General features: G+C 42.7%; 1 protein-coding gene across 3 annotated transcripts; it reads right to left on the reverse strand.

Annotated features, from left to right (window-relative positions):
* Window positions 1-3306: 3306 nt before the first annotated feature.
* On the reverse strand, window positions 3307-22251 carry DCAF4 (DDB1 and CUL4 associated factor 4). Of its 3 annotated transcripts, none has more exons than XM_083167759.1 (14): window positions 22098-22251; window positions 20831-20926; window positions 18058-18143; window positions 14441-14595; window positions 14155-14237; window positions 11950-12052; window positions 11715-11858; window positions 11032-11081; window positions 10828-10916; window positions 9562-9660; window positions 8978-9075; window positions 6878-7057; window positions 6070-6184; window positions 3307-5899 (listed from the first exon to the last, which is right to left on the reverse strand). In XM_083167759.1, exons 2-14 carry the CDS (start codon window positions 20923-20925, stop codon window positions 5691-5693), a joined length of 1506 nt encoding a protein of 501 aa, XP_083023885.1. In that variant the 5' UTR covers window position 20926; window positions 22098-22251; the 3' UTR covers window positions 3307-5690. The 3 variants fall into 3 exon arrangements, with proteins under 3 accessions (XP_083023885.1, XP_083023883.1, XP_083023884.1); XM_083167757.1 differs by having other exon boundaries at window positions 18058-18149; window positions 22098-22250; XM_083167758.1 differs by lacking the exon at window positions 22098-22251 and adding an exon at window positions 21951-22092 and having other exon boundaries at window positions 18058-18149.
* Window positions 22252-24121: the final 1870 nt, after the last annotated feature.

Here is a 24121-nt window from a genome sequence, read left to right on the forward strand (position 1 = left end):
CGTAACATCATGGTATTTTTTTGTGCACACCTGCTATGATATACGGTAGTTTGGTTGACCAGGTCAGAAGGTTGACACGATTTTTACTGGTTTCTTTTTTTTTTTTGTGCGCTGACATGTGCCAACAGGTGGTCTTTCATGCCCTACCACCCACTAGGGTAGGACAATAAATTAGTGCAATAATGGGAAAAAAAATATTTATCAGCATTTGACAAAAATGATAAACAATGGTGCGTAGTGCAGAGAAGTAATGTTACCATTGTGTATAGAACATTTTAAAAAATACTAACGCTGTTCTTTCAAAGTGTGCAGGATTTTTTAGGTCTGTTTTAAAGCATAAAGATAATTTTACTGAAAGTACGGGGATTTTTATAAGAGAATAATTTATTTGGGATAATAAATCCCTTTTAAATTGGGAAGTGTGGAAAGGAAATGATCTTCTGAGAAGTGTTGTGTTATGCTGACTTTAGCTTCAAAATAAAAATGTATTGTAAAAATATCAGTGGCTGCATTAACACAGATAGAACGATCTGCCATTGACCAAGGCCTCTTTCCAGTCTGGCCTGATGGGTTTTTTTCTGAACTGACGAGCTTGGTTGTTACCTTGCAGATAAAAGCACAAGCCCAAGGAGGGATGAGCTGCAGACAATATAACCAATGATAAAATAAGCTTCTATTGCTTAAAAAAAAAAATAAGCTTCTATTGCTTAAAAAAAAAAAGTATATGTTGACTTGGACTAAATACAAAAATATATATATTCTGCTATCTATAGTATCAGAGTAGACTGTTCTAAGCAATATAGGATTCACACAGGTTGAGATGAATACGCCCAATAGGGATGCCAAAAATTGGAACATTGGAGTTTCCTCATTCTTTTTGGCAGCTCTTGATTACTAATACTTATGTAGTTTTAAGTTTAATATTCTGGTGAGGGAAAAGTAGCCTCACAGTGTAACTTGGTAGCACATGAACCTTTGGGACAGTTGTCTCTGGGTGCAGTAGTGAGACCGTGTGGAACTGGTAGTTACTTATGTCTAGATATTCAACATCTTCTTATCCGGTCATGGAAGCTGACAGGTCGGCCACAGGTTCCAGCGTGTGCAGGACTCAATCTATGCAGCTCTGGTGCAAAACTATTCAATGCTGCTGATTCGCCACTTTTTACAGCGAATGTGTGCTATTTTCATGCGCCACGGCGTATCTTATGCCCGAAAAATTGATTTGCCCTATTCAATGCTTAAAGTTCGCAGACGGCAAACAGTGAACGACGGCCAATTCACTGCTGATTTTCACTGTGATTCGCCATGAGTAGTGTATTCAATGCTAGGATGGCAAATTGCTTTCAGCGTGATTTTCACCGTGCTTCACCATGTAGCAATAGCCATCTTTTTAAGGTGAACTGAAATATTATCTTTAAAATATAAGGTTAAAAAAAAAAAAAAAAAAATCAGGAATTTAATTCGGTGAAGGGTCATACTATTTTTATTCATGTGTGTGCTGCACATGAAAATATATATATATATATATATATATATATATATATATATATTTTTTTTACACACAAGCCGGGAGCCGCTCATTACATATTCATTTATTCACTTCACACTGCTCTTGCTCATTACATATGCAGGAGCCCTCCTCACCTCAATTCTCCCCCCCCCTTATGGGATTGTATGTACCTTCTGTTCAAAGAACCTACATACTTTATTTGAAATTCATCTTATTATATGAGACCTATTGTAAACCATCAATACTTCTTGGGTTTGTGTTTTCCAGTTGATCATATGTGTTATATTATCACAGTTTGTACCCCTCAAATATTTATTTTTGTGCTGGGTATGAGAATGCAAATGTTGTTGACTAAGAAAGAAAAAAAAAACACACCTTTGTTATCAAGTCACATGACCACCCCCCCCCCCCCCCCCCCCCAAACATCCAAACATGTGCACTTGTTATTTATGAATGTGAAAGGCCTCCAGTCAGTCACCTTGCAATTTCTCTTAAACTCCCCGGACTCATGATTTGGTGCATTTTGACTTGTAATAGTAACGTGGATTTATTTTTCAGCATGCACTTCACACTATATAGAATCATCCTCCATAGTGTATGTGCCACTTAGTATAAATCTTTCCTGGACCAACGCCAAGACAGCAGTATACACATATGTTACCGCACAGAGAAATAACAGTATATTAGTGTGAACATCCCACCCTCTGGTGTCATATCTTTCAGCTGAGTAAGCAGTGTTTGTGTAGTGAACTATATTAATTTTTTTTAAGGACTTCCCTCTATCCCCCAAAGGGCTCTAGTGACACTCATAGGGGTGCATTCAGAGATCGGACAAGGTCCTTGCTACAATGGGTAGCAAAGTGTCTTGGGTCTTCACTTTAGACATTGTGTATTCAAACACTGCTGTCCTAGAGCCAAGCCAATTGCTGACAAGCACCCGTTCTATGTAAAGCCCAAAATAAGGGTACAGTCTTTACGTTTCAGAGCCTGTTGTAGAAAAGACAATGAGGTCTCAGTCACACATAAGTTTGGGGAAAGCCTTTCTGGTGGATTATATTCTTCAGCTCAAATTACCAAAAGTTAACTTTCTATACCATGTAAGGATTGCAGGCAGCCACATAACACCCAAGTGTGGATTTTGTTATCTGGCCTGGTCTTTCCTAAGTGCCCTTGATTGGGATATGAGTAGACGTCTTGCTCTAAGTGAGGGGGAATAAAGATCAGTGTTCATTATTCTTTTCTATAGTAGATTTCTTCCTAATGCATTTATGGGATGCTAGCAATCCAAGTCACAACTCCAGCACTATTATCCAGTCATCACTGGATGTACAAACACCAGCATTCCGTGCAGAAGTATGCCAGGACCTCCCATATATTTCATACTATAAAAGCATGGTGATTGAGACCGTATCAGCTTCTTTCCTTTTTAAAGATTTCCTTTTTGAGAAGGATCAGTGGAAAGGTGGAAGGACACAAATCTGTGATAGAGAGCTAACAATCACAAGATTTCTCTATATGTTCTGAAACCCAACATAACAATTTCTGGTTACATGCATTTAAGGCAGGGCTGGGCAACACCGGCCCTCCAGATGATGATTAACTACACATCCCAGCATGCCTTGCATCAGTTTCAGCATGGCCACATAGCAAAACTAATGCAAAGCATCCTGGGATGTGTAGTTCACTAACATCTGGAGGGCCGGTGTTACCCAGCCCTGATCTAAGTTGTAGCTCTACTAGCATCTAATATCCATTTAAAAAAAACAACCTACAATTTAAGAATTAAGTATATATTTTAATATAATTGGTTTAACTCTAAATAGTTTAAGAATCATGTCCGTATAAAGTAATACCTGTACGTCCAACACTAGAGGTCAGCTTCCCATAAGGAAGGTCACCCAAGGACACTGACATGAGAGAAGCCAAAATCTTAGTAATCTCAGAGCATTTGGAACAAGTGTCTGATGAGAGACTACACACCATAACCAATCTAGTAGGGGTCTAAGACTATACAGGAAATATAATTGGATTTGCTGAAACAGAGTGTATGCTGTGGCACGTTTAGGGGAGCGAACAACCTAGCCCCAATCTTCATCAAGTGCACCCAAATCAGTCACGCACCAGACCATACATCCCAAAGAAGGAGTACAAAACAGACCATATTGCAGCATGGCATAGTACACAGCAGAGTATGGACAGGTGTTGGAGAGTTGTATTAGTGGCAAATACAATTTCCTCTAGGGTATCCTAGGAATGGTCAGGATTTAACGCTCAAACAAGAAACCTCAATACTCTCCAAGTATGTAGACTTGGGGTAGCCAACCCTAGTCCTCGAGACCTACCAACAGTGCATGTTTTGCAGGTCTCCTCCCAGAATCACAAGTGAGCTAATTAGCTCCATCTGTGTATCTTTTAAAATGTCAGTGATTAATGAGTGCAGCAGCTAGGTTGTCTGGAAAATGTGAACTGTTGGTAGCTCTCGAGGGCTAGGGTTGGCTACCACTGATGTAGACCGTTCCATAACAGAATATTCTGCTGCATTATCACTTCTCTAGGCTTAATACAGATGCTCTTCTGTGTGCTGCTCACCTCCCATTATCCACCAGCATGCATTAAGCAGAAGTCTTTATTACTGCAAATTCCAATTAGCCACCAGTGGTGACATAGAAAGACTTATGTGCCAGAGAAATCATGTATGGGCAACATTAACCTTACCCACACCACATACAGGGAATACATTTTATACAACCAAATTGCAGAAAAAGTTTCTTGAATGGAAAGCAGATTTTAGAATTTTGGAAATTAAGGGCTTGTTTAAGTCTCAAAATTATGTCTTCAACTTACTAGGCCGGGGATTCCCAAACACAACACCCCGAAGCATCAGCATTATTTCGCGGCACCCCTAGGCTAAAGTTTTCTCGTTGAGAAAGTTAGAAACAAATATTAAAGTTAAATAAATTGTGTTTATATCTCATCCTTAGGATCAGTTATGTGGTAATGGACAGGATTCACTTCTGGACCACCAAACCAGGGCACCCCAGGGCGCCCCAGCACACAGTTTGGGAACTACTGTACTAGGCTGAAGTTGGCTTCTTATTCAGAACAATCACATGAAGTAACGAGATCTTGCCACACAAAACTATGAAGCATTCATAGGCTCCAAATAGGACCAAATTAATCTAAACAAATATTAATAACTTCACAATAAGCATTTTAATTACGTTTGCAACCTATTCAATTGAGGGGGGGGGGGGGGGGGGGAGAGAGAAAACCCTATCAAGTTATCACATGAAATTAATTTAGAATATTTAATAAATATACCCTTTACATAAGAGTTAAATCAAGAAAGCAAATTATAAAAAAAAAAAAGTGTATGAAATCTTAAAAATGAAGTAAAGCCGTGGAAAGATTAAAAACAAAAACCTACCAATTTAAAAAGATTTTAAAAAAATTCATAGGTCAATTTAAATATAAAATTAAACATAAAGATAGTCCACCTACAGCACATGGATATCTGATGCTCTGTCTTTTCGGAAGACCAGCTTCAATACAAAGTCTTCTCTATTGAGCACCAATAACAGGGACTGATAATGCTGCAACAGTCATTTAAATATATATATATTTTTTCATACAATTGGAAAGACGATGAGCAGCATAAACACAAGGCAGCCGCCAGTATCTGACGATCAGCAAAACATATCCCAGAAGCACAGCAAAGGATTATTACACCTCATGGAAAACTGGTTCTCTTGCATCGGGGAGGTTTCCTGGTCAGGCAACATTAATAGCATGTGAAGTAAATTTAATTTGTGAAGTTTGAGAGTAATGTATAAAAAAAAAAAAAAGTGAGTAAATAAAATATATAAAATATGCAATCTATAAAAAATATTCAATACGGTGTCCCTTAGCCCTGAATGATTTAATTTGCACGCCAATATATTTGACTACAGGCCTTTTTCTTGTTCCAACCTAGCTGCTGCCTGTTGCGCAAGCTCTACACACAAGGAAGGAAGACACACACACACACACACACACACACACACACACACTTACTCTGACTTCCCCTTCAGCCACAAAAATCAATCAGCTTTGCTTATCCAAGAAGAACGTCGGGCAAGTATAGACCTCAGGAAGGCACTGGTAAAGGTGCAGTTATGCTCAGAATCACAGCAACACTAGATTAAAGGGCATTTGATTCATATGTATAGTGATACAGATCTTTCTTCACAGCCATAAGCAAGCCAGGAACCATTTGTCCTTTTCCACCCAAATGGGACGAGAACACTACGCTTGGTATTGAGTCTTTGGCTGCAGGATACGGTGATGGGATAGTTCTCAGCAGGCGTGCATCATGGAGGTTCCATACTCTTGTGTAGCAATCCTGGCCAACTGCAAGGGAGAATCATACAGACTAGTTACCGATAGACCATTGTAGGATTAGCCAGCACGATACAGGAGGATAAGAGGAAGCATAAACTAAAAAGGACAGAATACATTTTACAATTTGTATACTTTAAATAAAACCTTGATCTAGTATTGTCTGCAGCCATTGTCCCTACCTGCAAGCAGTAGTCCTTCCTCCTCTTTCACATGCACAGGTAAGTAAGCGTAGCTGTTGTTATGCCCCTCGTAATGCTGCACGCATTTCACCATCCGCACATCCCACAGCTTAATCTGTATTAAAGAAAAGATTTTAGATCCAAATCTGAAAGTCAGGTTCTCTTGCCAAACAAACTGCTTTAACATTGATAGTATGCACCATTTACAGAGTCCCCACTCTAGTAAAAGGAACTGTATTTAAGTAAACCTTTACTCTAAAATTTACTCTAGATTAAGCAAAAATGATTTCAGCAGGAAAGGCACAATACACTGGTAGGCAGGGTCGTAGAAAGTCTATGGGGTATATTCAATGCCCTTAAGGGGTGCCATGACGGCGAGCAGTGCCGATAGCTCCCAGTCAGTAGTCACCGGCCCCCCATTCACTCGTCGTTTTCACCTTACTGGTTCTTTTCAGTAAGGTTAAAACAATGAGTGCGGCCATCAAAACAGCAGGCTCGCTGCATTTGTGGCAAACTTCGCCGTTTAGGGATGGCGAGTATTTCCGTAGAACATTGAACACAGCGAGTAGCCGGTGAGGATGTTGGTCGGAGAGGATGGCTTGTTTTTCAGTGATCCTTGCCCAAAACAAGCCATCCTCACGGCACAAACCGCCTTGTCGGCGGCATTAAATACCACCCTATGTGCAGTATTCTCCTGTAGGCACAGAATTTTCATGGCTGTAAATGCAAATATTTAACATTGATTCCTGAAGCCAGCTATTACACAGCAGTACACAAAGGCATTCTACCGATTTAAGGTTTGCCGTACCCGCCCACACATGTCAGCTGCCACCAGGTAGTTCTCGTCTTGGAGAAGTTGCAGACAGGTGATACTGGTACCATGCGAGAAGGACAAGCCTTTCCTCCAGTTAGTGGGTGACAGTGAGGGGACTCGCAGATCAATAGAGAATATCTCCCCAGAGCGAAGGCCGTTATAGAGCACCAAGGACTGTAAAACACAGAGGAGAAAAATAAAAGGTACTGTAAAGTGTATAAATCAAAACAGAAAGGCAAAAAATAACAGTCGAACTGGTTTGTGCCAAAAAAAAAAACTACTATTTTGACCTTTAACAACTAATCCTGAATTTCCATAGTACAGTAGTTTATATAAGAACACCATTTCTACTGTAGCTAAGGACACACATCATGAAAGATGAGAAATATTGGGACATCAGATCAGCACAACTCTGCACCTGGTGGATACTTAGGTTTTTTACAAATAAAAGCTTACTTTCAAATGACGGCGTTCCCGTTGCGACCTCATATACTAAAACTGGGTACACACTAGTAGACATCTACAGACTGATCCTGCAGTGTGTTCTCCATACCCAATCCATCAGGAACTACATCCCAAATGGATGGGCGCCCATGTATCGGTGGATTACCCGTACACACAGCATAGATATATCTTTAGACTACCACCATTGTCCATTAGAGACAATGTTAAATGTATTCCTGCATAGTGCTTGCACTCAGCTTGAGTAAAAAAAAAAAAAATACAACCAAGGGGAGGATTTCAACCGGTTATAGCTAAAAAAAGGCTATAACAGGGGTACTACCAGCCCTCAATGTTGTAAATCCTCTGTTCATCAAGGATGTCACTTATGGGACATCTATAATAAGCACAATCTGCAAGGGAATTAGCTGGCACCAACCAGGATGTGTTGCAGCAGTGTGTCCACACATATAGAAGTAGGCAGTTGGTATAAGTGGTTCTGGTGTAGGAGCCCGGTAGTGGCAAGGAGTTAGGTGGCCATACATCAGAAAGATATTGTACCCAATCATACAATCTCAATTGATTGTAAGATGGATTGTATGCAGATTGTGTGCACATCTTATGTACACAATCATACAATCAATCATAAGATGGATTGTATGACTGATTGTATGATGGATTGTATGCAGATTGTGTGCACATCTTGTGTACATAATCATGCAGCAGATGGATTGTATGACTGATTGTATGATGGATTGTGTGTAGATTGTGTGTCCAAAAACGACCAAGGACTGCCGGGGATTTCAAGGGAAATTGTACACAATCATGAGCGCAATCGATCTTAAGATCGATCTTTCTGATGTATGGCCAGCTTTACCCACCCACAATGTAATGGGTAGAGTCAGTAACCGGTGGTTACTGAGAATGAGGGAATCTGAGTGGTAAAATAAGCCAAGTAGTGGTGTAGTAAGCACAGTCATGTTACTCAGGGATGAGGAACCAGCCTCTACTCCATGGAGCAAGAGCCTTCCAGTCACACAGAAAAATAAAACTGGGCAACAAGAGTTGAAAACCTAATATTATTTGAAACACTAGAATGCTTAGTATCATTTCATTTTTGTATAACTAACATTTAGCAAAATGAGCAATTTGTTGGGTGTTTGATGCATTTGTGAATAATTGAACGGGATAGGACATTTTATATTCCACTAGGTTTGGTAACACCACACACACACACACACACACACACACACACACACACACACACACACACAAAGAAAAGTTCTGAGTAATTTTTTGGGAAAAATATTACCCAGTTAAGTTTTTAATGGCTATTGCTTTTATCTGTTCTCTGTATCAGGCGGCTTAGAAAATAAATTATAAGTTATAGTAGGTATTTGTGAAATGAACACTATACAATTCTATTGCAATCAACACCAAAAGGAGTCAATAGTATAACATAAAGGTCAAAAGTAGCTGGAAAAGTCAGAGATAGGCAACATCCTGAAATGATATTGTATAAAGCCACCATAATGTGTACCAAGATCCAAACCTACTAACAGAACCACAGGTGGCACAAATCCTGGATTTGTCATTACGAGGTTGACAAAGTCAACAACAATTTTCAACAACCCATAATGAATAGGGATATACCTCTTTGGCAAATTGCTGGGCTAAAACGTCACTGTTGGTTCTGAAAGTCTTCCGAACATCTGTAACTGCGTTCATTAGCAGGATGTGATTACTCAGCCCTTAAACGGTGAAAAGAAAGTGTTAGAAGCTGCAGATCTAAAACCAAAGGGGTTAGCCACTTTAGGGTAACAAGATGGAAAGTTTGGATCCTTCCTCTTAACACCTCTGGGGATACGTTAGTCTTGACAGGTTGGGATCGTTCAGTCTACAGCAACTAGGTCAACAGTCATTAGGTAGACATGCAGCAAGATTGACATGGGTCTAGGTCGACATGGGGTTTTTGACCCGAATGTAGGCATGGACACAGTTTAAAGTCATACCTCCTGTCGGCACATGTTGGCTCAAAAAAAGTGAAAAACCCCAATGTCGACCTAATCCTTGTGTAGACCTAAGCCCATGTCGACCTAGTTGCTGTAGACCTAATGCCTGTATTCCGTCTTGACCAGAGGTATACACACATTATATGTGCTGAATCGATCTCCTGGGATGTCCCAACAGGGATTAGAATACAACCCTTAGGCTTTAAACTCAAAATGAGCACAAACCTGCTGCATAGCTACATTCCAATCGCGGGTTTAAGTTCCATGCACACGACCATGCGTTGGAAACTCTGACGTTGTAAAGCATATCAGGATGGTTATCATCTAAAGAAAAAAAAAAAAAAGACAAAAACACAAGTTACTTACGGGAAAAGTTGTACCTGATCTGACAAAGACACAGGATTTAGGGGGGGGGGGGGGGGGGGGGGGGGATCTTCAATACTGGCTGCAGTTTTCTGCCTTGAAAAAAATTCAGCCGCAAATCAGCATGGTCAAAAATGGCCACGAAAACTTGCCAAAACCACAGTAAATATAATTAGTCGATCCACATGTTTTTTTTTGCAGATTATGGATCTTTCACCCGGACGAAAAATAGGCACAGGGATTGAATAGGGCAAGTCGAATTGCCTTAAAGACAGGCTAAAAAAAAATAAAAAAAAAAAATTGACAGGATTTAATACACCCCCCTCTTACAGTGGAACCATTGCAGGAGCTCTTCAGATAATTACACATTTACATGAATGTCCTTAGTTTTAGTGACCCAATCAGAAAGTATACAGAACATTGGCCCTTATTCTGGTTGGTGCGGTATTGTCCGCGTGCGTTCGTGCCGCCGATGTTTTGTGTCTGCGCATGTGCAGAGGCGTCTCTGCGCATGTGCGAACGGGACGCACGGTCAAATTCCGCATGAAATGTGTACACTACGAACAGGGGGTGGAGAGGGGCGTGAAGGGCTGTTTGGGCTCATTACCATATGCATACGCCCCGCGTTTCATGGGTGTTCCCATGAAAACGCTGGGCGTACGTATGGTAATGCGGCCGTGACGCACGTGTAGGGGGCAGACATATGACATTGCCGGATGTCAGCTGCCCGCCCAGATCCCTGCTTTTGCACGGAGAAATGCCCGTGTGGTCTGAGGTTGCGGGAGCTGGCAGACCACTCGGTCCTGCATTCGATGTTCTGCGACCATCGAATGATGGGGGAGGTTCCAAGAGATGGAGGAGGTGTATCCGTAAGAAATACACTCGTGCTCCGTGCGGTCAGCGGCTTACCGCATTCGGACGGATTGAGCGATCCGTACGAAAGGCGGGGTTTAGGACGCACGGTCCTGGCCGCATAATCGGCTCCAGCCGCACCGACCAGAATAAGGCCCATTGTGAGGTGATGGATCCAAAAGTAGAGATCAGTTTGTACAAGAGGGAAATCTATACGAACGCACAAGTGATCTTCTGTAGAATGCCAATCCCATACATACAGTAAATATACTGTACCTTCATAGTCATTATTCAGGTTCCTAAACAGACATGCAGGAAGAAGACTGACACAGCCTGGGATATCCGATTTTCCAAGTAGACAAACACTGAATGATCATTAAGTACTTTAACGGATTCATTCTCTCTCTCAAAAAATTAAAACAAAACAAAGAAACACAGGGGTGTGGTGTATAGCTAGATTTTAATAGAAATAAAGGATACAGGACATGAGAGTCCGGCGCAGTCAGCGAGGCCCAACATGCAGCAACCACCTTTAGAGTTACAATGGGAAGTAAAAGAAAGACCATGAATAGAGAGTGGTACTTCAGGAAATAGAATGGCATCCAAAGTATTGTTTCACAAGATCAGTAATATTGAGCATGTTTGGTGGAGCAGTCAGCATCACTACCTCCACCTGGGAGGGTGGGGTTTCCTAGGGGTACTTCAATTTCCTCCCACAAACCAAAAAAAATAAAAACAACAACTACATTAATAATAAATTCATTAGATACAGCAATAGAAATAACTGCATAAGAGGGGTGCAATATTCTGACTTACAAAACATCAGGTAGAATTGAAGATACAATATTGAGTGCGGTGTTACGTTTGGGAAAAGTTTAGAAGCTGCAGTTTTCTACATTTGAACCTTTGTAATGCCTCATGGCGGTCAAGCAAAGGACTGTATTTTACACCTAAAGGTGCCCATACACTGTACAATTACTGTATACGTTTTGCAATGCAATCTAGTACAAAATGTATGTGCCGCACTTCCCTTTTCAACTGGGCGATGAGTTTTGTGCGGGAGCGCGCATCTCATTGCACCGTGTATGGGCACCTTAACCCCTGTAATCAGGCCACGTCCTGCCCACAATACAAACACTACTGTGACCAGACAAATGCTTTACCTTTTGATTTGTGAAATATGGATTATCATGACTCTCCACTGTCGGCATATCTTTCCACAAGCCATTGAGCGTCAGAAGACCGTATTTACAGAAACCATTCTCCACATCATTCACAGCAAACAGTTTCTTGCACTCAGAGTCTGCCTGGAAGATAAGCAGCAAAGTAGACATTGGCCTAGCTGCCATGAGAATGGGTCACATTACTATAATGAAGTCTTCCATGTTGTAGACTTACCAGAATGAACTCAAACCTGTGTGTCCCAGCACCAACAGGCTCTGGGCTATGAATATACACCTCCTTCTTCTGCATACTGTTCACTTTTAGCTCATGGACACGTCTGTAAAAGGATAAAGAGAGGGGGATAATCCATAGGCAACACCCCATATCGGCTTGCAAAATAAAAAGAAGTTACACCTGGCAAATTATTGGTTAGTCCATAACATGACATTAGAAATTTCAATTCTTTTCTAACACAATGGCTAGTCTTTGGATATTCCCCTATGTCTAACCCATTCTTTGTTTCTATTGTTGTCTCCTGGAAAGAGGTTTATTTTTTTTAAATTGTTATTTTTCAGCTTATTGTTTTACGTGTGGCAGCTCAGAATTTAATGTGTGGCTCATGACAGTAGTCCTTATATATCCTGTTGTACAGGTATAGTATATTGTACTTGGGCATTCGGGTGGGGGAGATGGACACATTTAAACTGATTCAGGGTCCTAAGTGTAAAGCCCTCAACATATTTGCTTCTTAATATCCTGCACTCCTTACTCATTGGGGGGGGGGGGGGGTGTTGTTATATTTTAGGTTACTGTAGGGTAGTTTTAGTGGGATACCCTAGGGTGGGTATAGGATTGTTACTGGGATCCAGGTACGCCTTAGTTGAGGTTGGGTTGTACAGGGTGGGGGGTTATCTGGGAGGTTTGCTTTGGGTTTTAGGGGGAGGTTAATTTTACTTTATTAGAAATAGTGGGTTAGGATAGAGTCTCCGACAGATAACTATTCTCCGTTATTTTTCTTCTATTTGGGACTGAGGTATCATTCAAATATTTTCCCTCTGATTGTGTTCTATTATCTCCTGCTATATATGCCCGGATGGCGCCTTCGGGTTGAATGATTCAGCTACAGTGGTAAAAAAAGTCAATATTGCCTAATTCCTAATTATGTACCCATTCTCCTATGTATACACAAGATATTGCTTACATCCACACGCTACTTGTCTATTTTGTAGATGTTGGAGTATGCCGTTTCAAAAATGAATTAAAATAATAAAAAAAAATAAAAATAAAATAAAAAACACACACACACACACACACACACACACACACACACACACACACACACCCCCCCCCCCCCACGGGTGGTCTCCCAGATGCAGGAACATGATCTTGTATAAAATCAATACACCTGCGCTGGAGATCTTCCGTTCCCCAGACACTGATGTTCCATGACCGGATGTGCCGGTCCGTCAAGGCATTGGGGATACATAGGAGGTTGAAAATGACTGATTTTGCAATGCCTGCTGAGATCATGGTTTCAGAATTTTTACGCATTTAACATCCCCGATCACCCAGCGGGTCAGTCAGGGGATCACCCCTTAGAAAAGTTATTTGTTAGTCACTAAGAAACAAAACAGACCTTGGAACATTGTGATCATTCCACAGAACAGTCCCCTGCATGGCACAGGAAAAGCAATTCATGGGTAGAATGGTTAATAGAAAGCAGAACTAATAATCGGATTTGGTACAGACAAAAAGACTAGGAGGTAAGAGATGGATGCAATATAAATATCATCTACAGCTTATCGAATAGTGCCCCTTCTGGCTTCAACCTCCAGGTACCAAGTATTCCACTACCACAAGCGGTTGGTTTATATTTGTTTGTTGGTTCTAACTTCTGAATGAATCTATGTATCATACACTCCTCAGCGCAATTACCCAAACAAAAAATCTTCGGATGCTTAACACATGGTCCAACAGATCCATTTGGGAATTTCACATTTAGTTTGTTGAAAGCCATGCAAAAATGTGCCATGCCATACAATATTAGCATTTATGGGTCCACAAACAGCCATTAAACCTCCAAACAGTGAGTTCAGAAGAGTGCCTCTGCAGTGAGCAGTGTTTTTTCAACACCATGTGGACAAGTACGTAACAAATTTCCAGACTGATAGGTTGTCACCTTTAAACACATACTCTGTGGTGAGTCACAAAGTAACGGTCGATTGACTTTTTGAACGTCATGTGTATGAACTGCAGAAGTAAGTTTCTCTATAAACAGCACGTGTATGTTTCCATAAATTAATTTTGTATTACAAAAATAACAAAAACAAATGTGGTGAGTTTCTCAGGGAGACAGAAGGCTGGTGTAAGAATTGTTACATGTAAAGCAAGAGATATAGATAGCATACACACTACAGTGACATCAACATATATAATCACCTGCAGTAGGTTGTAAAAGGCATCAATCCAAGTTGCCGTTTCCACACCAGCACTGAGCCATTTAGTCCAAGTCTGCAGGATTTCTGCAAGAAGTGCCAAAAAAATTATAATTAATAATAATAATTTCCTCCAACTATAAAAAATAAATAAATGAAACATTAAATCTCCTCCCCAGCCAAATATTTCCCTCTTCTATGCAAGCGACAACTCTAATATGAGGCAATAATAGGTAGAGCCATTAATCTGAGGGCACCGGACTCCAGTACACATTCAGTGTTCCACTCACTTTCCTAGTTTTCTCCTCTTCCAGGAGCCGCTGTCTCTTCTGCTCCATCTCATTCTGCTGTATACCTTCTTTTGTCAGCGGATTGCAGTTGTTGTGTCCTGGAAGCAAGCGGAAGTAGCGATTCTTCTCTGGATCAAAGTAAAACCCTGGAAGTTCTAGAGGAAGTCCAAGAAAACACTGGGTTTATTATTGTAAAACACTGGCCTAATCACATGTGACTGCGATCATGTGTCTATGGATAAAGAAAAGCTGCAAGCCTCAATGTTCTACAAGAAACACGCAGAAAGGTTCTCCAGGAAGTTACTGGAACCCAGACCTGGGATTTACCCAGTGTTCCAAATCTAAGGCCAAACCTTGGATTTTGGTGCAAAAGCAGTATCATTGAAGAGAGGGGTGCAGTGACGGATTGTCCTGACAGAAGCAGGGTTGGAAGGATCGTGCTGGGTCTGCTTTACTAGTGAAAAGAGGGATAAGCCTACTGCACAATGCTCACTGTTGGTCTCCTTTATTTCTACACTGGTCAGTGGGCTGCTGGGAGATTTAGTACTTACACAGACACCACACATACTCCTCTTGCGGCAGAAGACGTGGCTCACGATGCTGGATTCAAGAGACAATGCTGTGGAGAAACCACAGTCTGGCTATCTGAACTGAACTGGTCAGTCAGATCCAGTAAGCAGAGCACATACAGTACAGGGCCTTCATTATGGAGTTCCTGGGATACATAGCACCATAAATGTTAGAAGGGAAGTCACCCCCAGTTATATGGAGTCCCCAGTAAACTGCTCTATTGCCCTTGTTTTGTGTGAAGAACATACTGTGGAACAGAGGTACCCAGCTTACCATATCTATAATCACACAACCACCACAGCACTCCATTGGAAGGCCTGAATGAGCTGGGACCCGTTAGTCAGAAACTGGCCACACCTATGAACTAGCCATGGTACAGAAATGCATCAGATAGGGGAGCTGTCTGCATATTCCCCTCATACCAGCTACACTGTGACAAGGAGTTACATTTACATAACTAAATCTCCTAAACGGAGGATTACATCTTCCAGTAATCTGCTTAGCAGGCACTGACAGCATGAACGAGTCACACTGCAGTTAATGGAGGCATTTCGATTTATGTAATGCAGCTAAACACTGTAGTAATTAGCGATAGCCTAAGCATCTAGGAACCCAGAAAACAAAAGCTTTGCCAGGAAAGGTATGAATGCCATTATGGGGTGTATTCAATACTGGGGACGAGCTGTGACAGCGAGCAGGGTCAGTATTCAACTGACCCCCCCTGTATACGCAGTTTCCCCCTCGCTCTGTTTGGAGGGAGGGGGAAACTGTGTGTGCAGCCACTAAAACAGCGAGGCTTGCGGCTAACTGCAGCAGGCTTCCTGCATTAGCCTTGAGCCTCACTGTTTAAACCCCGTGCCGGCCGCTCACCCTACTCTATGTTCCTGGGGAATCCGCGCTGTCACAAGACAGCAAGGATTCCCCCGTAACGTAGAATAGGGTGAGCGGCCGGCGTAGGGTTTAAACAGCAAGGATCGCTTGTTTTCGGGGATCCTGTCATTTAACCCCCTCGCCGGCTGCATTGAATACACCTATATATTTAGACACTGCAATTTCAAAAGCTTAAGGTGCATACACAGTGCAATTTTTACTGATTTCTCTTAAACTCCTCAGAGTCCTGAAAAACACACTATGAACTATATTTACTTGAGATTTTGACTATACTGGAACACTAGACTGTAGACAAAGTCAATATTAGCTTGCCTGCACAGTGATGCCAATCCCATAGGGCCGCGTATCAGCACCGCAGGCTGTATACCCCCTGTGGGATTTGTGCCAACTTTTCTTCAAAAACCGGAAGCTCAGATCGCACCATGTGTATGCACCTTTAAAGAGATTTTGCCAGCTATTTACTAGATAGAATCAGAGCATTTCCACTCTATGGACTCTATTTGGTAGAACATTCTGGTCCTGGACAAACCTCCCATCCTTGCTCATATACCCCGTTCTTACTGCAAGGCAAATTACCGGGACTTGCATGTCGACCCGGTAGTTTGCCTTCTAACACAGGTTTTTTTTTTTTTGAAGTGTGAACTGTCTGTATACCCAGATCTCATACATAGGTAAAACCCTTCTTTTTACCCATGTTTGAGACCTGTTCACACTGCAAAAAAAACGGTACTTGTGGATTATCACGGCTCCCACGATGGCCATCGCACATGAAAAAAAATCGCATCGCGATTTTAACTGAAAAGCATCCAAATGCATTTGAATTAGTATGAAACATGTTCAATGGCCCCCAAACGGCATTTTTGAGGCTGTACCACCCCCACTATCAACGCGAACCCGAAGCATGGCGAGCGCAGCGGTACGCGTCCTACGACCTTTTCATACCCCCACTATCCACGTCGGCGTGGAGTTGAGAATAGAAAGTGTGGCGAGTGCAGTCAGCCACCGGGCCCGACGAGCGCAGCGAGCCCCGCGGATACCTATGGTATCCGCGGGGCTCGCTGCGCTCGTCGGGCCCGGTGGCTGACTGCACTCGCCACACTTTCTATTCTCAACTCCACGCCGACGTGGATAGTGGGGGTATGAAAAGGTCGTAGGACGCGTACCGCTCGCCACGCTTCGGGCTCGGTGGCTCGCTGCGCTCACCACACTTTCTATTCTCAACTCCACGCCGACGTGGATAGTGGGGGTATGAAGAGGTCGTAGGACGCGTACCGCCGCCCATCGCGGGCTCGCTGCGCTCGCCACGCTTCGGGTTCGCGTTGATAGTGAGAGTGGTACAGCCTCAAAAATGCCATTTGGGGGCCATTGAACAGGTTTCATACTAATTCCAATGCATTTGGATGCTTTTCAGTTAAAAATAGCATGCGATGCGATTTTGACAAAAAATTGGCAAAAATCGCATGCCACTATATATGGCATGCGATGGGAGCCGTGATAATCCACAAGTACCAAACAACCTGTGTTAAAGGGCAAATTACCGGGTAGAACTGCTTCACCCGGGAATTTGCCTAGCAGTGGGAACAGGGGTCCGTCACCGGGTTAGTGCAGTGTGAACACGGCATTAGAAGAACTTGTATTGTTTGCCATATGGCTTTTACACAATGTTGAAAGAATTTCTAATGCTGGGTACACACTCAGCGATATGTCGTCCATTCAAGAAAATGGGCAAAATAGAACGAGGCAGAGGTTGGGGTGGAGGCAGAGGTAATCGCGCCCATGGGAACGTCCCGCGCTTCGTGAGCGGTCTCATGGAAATCTGCCCATCAGGGGAGGGATGTGGGGGTTGTCAGCTGACTGCCCACTTCCTGCCGAATGTCCACGCATATTTAAAGTTACCTGAGAGTAACCTTAGATGTGCATGGGCCTTCCACATGATTCGATGGTCGTCAATCAAATGATGTGGGTGTTCTCCCACGGCCTGCGAATGCATACGCATCACGGCAACACCACTACCCTTTAGGTGCATACGCGAACACATGCAATTTCCCATTCAATGGGTATGGATCATGGGTACGAGCGTACACACTCCCCCGACACAAATGTTGCCATCAACAGAACCGGACACATCTGTACATCTATTGTCAAAGAGTGATTACCTGGAACTGAAGAAGATGCTTGAGGGGCACTGGAAACAGAACGCGCATCTTTGCTTGTTTCAGCAGATTCTAAAGATGCTCCCAACCTGTACCTTAAAAATAAAAAAAATATTTTAGTAACTAAATAAATAGTGACTAAATAAAATGTAAAAAAAAAAAAAAAAAAATTGTCCCCAAAATCAGACCATACTACTGAATTGTGAAAAATAGCCATTTAATCTTAATGAACTATATTTTTAGCAATAAATATGCAGAACCAAAGTTATAAAGCGATCCTTAGGTCATAAAGTAAACAATTTTGGGGACATATTTGAAAGTGTTTTATGAAAAACACATTAGATGTACTGCAGGGAGCCAAGAACCGCAGGCTGAGGTATAGGGAGGGGAGCACGCACTGGCATCCGATCCTATAATGATGACCATGAAGTCAGTCTTTAAGAAAATTTTCTTCTTTCTCCTCATTCTGCACCAGGGAAGGCAAGGCGTAGACCAGTGGTCAGGGAACAGGGGTAAATGACCCTAAATAGGGTAAAAATTAAATTCCTGGGTAACGGATGGTCATGTCTCGGCAGCACGACCGATTGAATTCGGTTGCATATAGAATCTATATGCGTGCCCGGCTCTGTGTGTTACAGTACTGTAGACAAGGATCTGACACAGTTCAGTATCAGGCCCTTGTATAACACTTCCCTGCGTGATGCCCTGGGCCCCGCCTCCAAGTCCGCCCACTTCTTCTGTGGAGTGGACTAGTTGCTGCTCCATCTTGGCAGCGCGCAGTCTGTACTGCTGCTGCAGTGCCGAGTTTCTATGCCTGGTTATAGGCTCCTGTCAGGGTATACACATCTCTAGTCTAGGGGGATACATTGCACAGACTGTCACTATATCATCTTGTAATACTGACACTAATAGTTACCTGGGTGTCACATTATCAATGGCTATACCACACACAGCCTGGCAGCCATTGATGACGATTACTATCTTTGTACCACACACAGACTGGCAGCCACTTATGATGATCATCATGTATGGCACAAATTTTGTACCACACAGCCATACATGGTAATCATCATCATCATCATCATCATCATCTGCCAGGCTGTGTACCGTACTAGTAGGATATATCAATTTTTGGGGGTGCCGTGTGTATTACAATTATATGATCTCCTTCCTTTCAAGTCAAAGTGGTAACGTTGGTGTATTATCTAAATATATTTTGGGAAAAAAAAATAAAAAAAAAGTTCCCCGACCACTGGCGTAGACTGTGGGGATTCGGAGGCAGCTGGATAAACCTTCTACAGCGGCTGCCAGTGGGTATTTCTGACATGGTCCCCATCACGTCAGACAAGGGGTTAAGCTATATAAACTAATAGTTCCCAGCCAAAATGAAGGACAGAGCAATAGAATAGTAATGTCAGCAACACCAGCTGCGCACTTGAATGGCTCAGTGGACCTCTGGCATACAACATATGAATCCCCCACACATAAGATTAGTCTCAGTTTATGCCATACAGAACAAGACCATTATATTTAACATCTAATGATTGAATTTATATTTAATATATGTTAGTCACATTATAGATGGTGGACATTGTCTAGTTCAACAGTCGACCAGCAATGGTGGACAGTGACTATGTCAACACAGAAAAAGGGTCCACATACCTTAGGTCAAATATCAAAGTGCTCTTGGATAGTATGAATTTTTTTTTTTTTTTGAATAAAAAAAATAAATAAAAACCACACACACACGACAAACTCATGTTGACCTTTTAATCTGCCATAAACTTGTGCTGACCTAGTCTGTCAACCATGACACTATCTATCCACTGACCGCACACATTTTAAATAACGTATTTATGGTTTTATTCTTTAAATTGCATTCAAACACTGACAAAAATTAAATATGCTGCAAAGTTCAGTGATGGTCATGACCTGGCACATGAAATGCTGACAATCCAAAACACATTGCTGGACCAGTTAAGTCACCTCACCACTGGAAGAATGTTTTGTGGACAATCCATCAGTGCCTACATACCCATATTGACAATACACAGCCCCCAAACACATCCTGTCCACTTAACATGTGGGCTAATTTTTTTCCATAAACTGCGTTTTATATGGAAACTGTTTATGTTTAAAGGCCCGCTGCATAGCCGTTCGTGCCATTAATCAGGTATATACCTGTACGGTAAGAGAACAATGTACACCCACACAGGCAGTCTCCAACAAGCTGCTTAGCACGTTAGCTGAACAGGTCTGCTAAATACTTTGTGGCAATTCTAGAGATGTGTAGGTCCGGATTTAACCAAATCTTAAAAAGAGATCTTATTGGCTATCAACTGTCACATGTTTTGGTTCAAACACATGTCACAGCCAATAAGATCCTGTTTTGCGATCTGAGTAAATCCAAATCTGCACAAAAAAGCGGTCCACACTAACCCCTCCCCTCCCACACACAAGCAATGGATGGGGACAACGGCGCAATCCCCAAATCAGTTCAGAGGATCAGGGATAAACAACTGATTCCACGATCCCCTAACTGATAATCGAGGCCTAGCAAGTTGTCTGATCTGACCGACATATCAGCACTTCTGGCAAGTCGGGGCACCCCAACAGCAGTCAGATTTATTACTTTTCCAATGACTGTTGCAGCTTGTGCCTCCCAGCGCTACAGATGTAACATACACATACTTATTTTTGTTAATATTTTGTTCCCAGCTACAACGGAGTTGAACACGATACAGGTAAGGTGTATAAAGAACTGCACTGAACGCACCTGTCATTCATTCGTCTGTGTGAATTTTTTCTCCGCCAATTACGGTTCTCTTCTCTTTTGGGTCCCATACCTTGTGACCAGTAATGGCGTCTCATGCTAAGGTCATAAAGACATGGTCAATATGATACAAAAACAAACAATACAGACTAAATAAAAAGGTCACGTCCCAAGAAGAAACACTGGTTTGATCTTGAAAGTTGATGTGATATGTATCAACATTACTACAGAGTTGGGAAGTTGCCCATAACTATTCAGCTTCAACCTCTAATTTTATAGAATGTACCTGATAAATGGTAACTAGTAGGCAATGGTTAGTGTGGACAACAGCGCCACCCATAGGATGTTTGATACATTTTCCATCATCTCCATGGTTCCAACCTTTCTGATCCCCTGTCACTTACCCAGAGTACATTTTACAGACACACAAATATATATACTTTTTTTTTTTTCCCCGATTACTGTTCATGTAATTCAGTATACTTTTCAACATTTTCCACTCCCAATGTTTTATTTATTTGGATACAGCCTACTGCTGGCACTATCTGCGGACCATCATCCAGTGTGACGTAGATCACTGACATATCACATCAGCTGCAACACAGAAAAAAGCTGATACTTTAGCACATTGTGCTGTGCGTATGGGTGTTCCCCTGACCACCTGCACACCCACAACAGGAGCCAGCGGTGATTGACAGCTCAACTGGGCTGCGCCCACCCAGTTGTCGTGCCAGTCATAGAATTTGACGGCAGATAAGAACCACTTGGCCCATCTAGTCTGCCCCTTTTTTAAACATGTTACCTCAAACCATATTTGATCCTTATTTTTTTGTAAGGACAGATCGGGCAGTGTGTATGGAGAACACGCTGCCCAATCTGTCCAGAGATACACCCATTAGTGTGCACCCAGCTGAGGGCTTGCTTTCCACATATTCTAGTTGGTGCACAGGTGTCTTTATTACTGGCTGATACATTGTGAAAGATTCACAGGTGGAGCTGATGAGTACACTGGTCATACTGGTGAGGTCTGCAGTTAGTATTGTACTAGCCCCTGACAGATACTAAAAGCCACAAAATACATGGAGCACATTGTACAGATAACAGCAGCTTATGGATTATGTACCCAGGCTATCATAATTGGGGAACCAGAAGATGCAGCACACCCTGCTCACAGCAAGGTAGCAACAGAGCGCACACACAGGGGGAACAGGCCGTTATGGCGCCGCTCTGTGACCAGCTCGAGAAGGATGACAGATGGTCAGATACTCACAGACCAGAGACTCAGGACGGGAACTCACTGCCACTGGAGCAGGGCAGTGCACTCCCACACAGGAACCATAAATACACGTGTAACCAGAGACCAGCGCCATGCCGGCCAGAGAGTCCATACTCCCCTTTACGTTATCGCTGCTGACATCTAGTGGTGATAGGAGTAACTACAGCCACATGAATCGCTGGACAGGTGATATTTTGTTTTTATTTCCACACAAAATACATTTCTACTCTGACCGCAGAAAATTAGCTTATTGTAATGTAACAATTGTGTTTTGAACTTTTGATTTGTATTTAGGAAATATAATGTTTTCGAGAAAGCGTATTGAGTGATGAGGAAACCACCTCTTGTAAGTTACTGTTATACAGTACTTATCACTTTTTCTTATTGTAAAGTTGTTAAATGAGTGCAGTTTCCAGTTATGCATTTATCTTGATGTCCCAAAGGTCTGGGATTGAGAATGACTTCAGGATATCCTTGTTTAATAATTGTATCATATATAAATTATGTATTCTGACATCATAAAACATCATTTGACGCTTACAAATCCTTATAAATACCAAATTTGGGGCAGGTTTTGGTAGGGTATGGGTAAAAACCGGACCAGGACAAGACCCCTGGACAACCGGACCGGACATAAAAATCTGCAGTTCGGAGCTTGTAGTGTACGGTCCGGGGGCTGTCCTGTCTGGGGGTGTCCTGTCCCGGGGGCTGCCTGTGACACCTGTCACCAGGTAGAGGAGGAGGGGTAAAATAAATTCACCCTGTATAGTCCGGGCATGTAGTAAAACCCGGATGGCTTGGACCACACGGGGAAGCTGTAATCTCCCCTCTCCCATGTCCCTGGTGATAGCTATCACAGGGACCCCATGGACAAGACACCCCCCGGACAGGACACCCCCCGGACCGGACCCTACAAGCTCCGGACTGCAGAGTTTGATGTCCTGTCCGGTGGTCCAGAGTCTAGACCGGGTCCGGTTTTTACATAGTCCCGGTTGTGGTATCCTTCATTGGATTCCAATGCTTCTCAAATCCATACCTCCCAACTTCTGTAGTCGGGAGGATGGTACTTTGCCCGGTGAAGCCGCGCGCGCTCCCGAAAAGGGGGCACGCTCCCGAGAAAAGGGGGCGTGACCTTGCGGGATGACGCGACCTAAGGCCATGCCCCCATTTTCGCCGCTCGTCGGCGCTGAATAAGACGCTGTGTGCATGCACACAGCGTCTTTTCATGGCAGCCTGGGGGGGCTCCCAACTGTCCCCCCCCCACCGCGGGACAATGGCGGCCCCGGGCGGGACGCGGGAACGTCCCTGAATATCGGGACATTCCCGCCGTAAGCGGGACAGTTGGCAGGTATGCAATTCGACAACAGAGCATGTTTTCCATATGATCTTGCTGTATTCATTACTCACACATTGTAAAAGATAATTTTTGCACTTGTGATTCTGTGAGGAGATCTGCAAAACATGCACGGTTAGGAAAGACGACTTTCCATTGCAATGGCACCTACCCAGGCCCGATCACAGCCAGACCCATTTAATCAAAGAGGACTCCTCCAAAAGGATTCAGTATTGGGCTCGCCGCGCAGCGGGCCCGGTGCCTCGCTACGCTCGGCACACTAATTTATTCACCCTCCAGGGGTGTCGTGGACACCCCAGGAGGGAGAATGTGTCGGCATTTCGGCGGTCGGGATTCCGGCGTCGGGATTCTGAACGCCGGGATCCCGACCGCCGGGATATTAACTGCATCCCCTCCAAAATGCTAGGCAGTTAATGCTACCACTGTGGCTGCGAGATAAGTTTAGTGCATAGCTGGAATATTTTCATTTAAGATATCTGTTGTGATACAAATTTTTAATAATTGCAGTAGTGCCCCAAGGTCTCGTCATTTCATATGTCTTACTTTGGCAATGAAAATAGAATATTAATATAGTTAAGAGTGTTGAACATGCACATGTTCCATAAATTTGAATATTTTTTTATTTACAGATAATATCATTATTATTACCATTTATTTATAAAGC

Source organism: Crinia signifera, chromosome 12 (assembly GCF_055691185.1).
Source record: "Crinia signifera chromosome 12, ASM5569118v1, whole genome shotgun sequence".
NCBI classification, from domain to species: domain Eukaryota; kingdom Metazoa; phylum Chordata; class Amphibia; order Anura; family Myobatrachidae; genus Crinia; species Crinia signifera.

What these genes read in the sequence shown, in the direction of transcription:
- DCAF4 (XM_083167757.1), bottom strand. Translation starts at nt 20,925, where the DNA reads ATGAGACGCCATTACTGGTCACAAGGTATGGGACCCAAAAGAGAAGAG. An exon ending in AGCATCTTCTTCAGTTCCAG is followed by an intron (nt 14,596 to 18,057) that starts GTAATCACTCTT and finishes GACTTCCTCTAG; the next exon opens with AACTTCCAGGGTTTTACTTT. An exon ending in CCTTTTACAACCTACTGCAG is followed by an intron (nt 12,053 to 14,154) that starts GTGATTATATAT and finishes ATCCTTTTACAG; the next exon opens with ACGTGTCCATGAGCTAAAAG.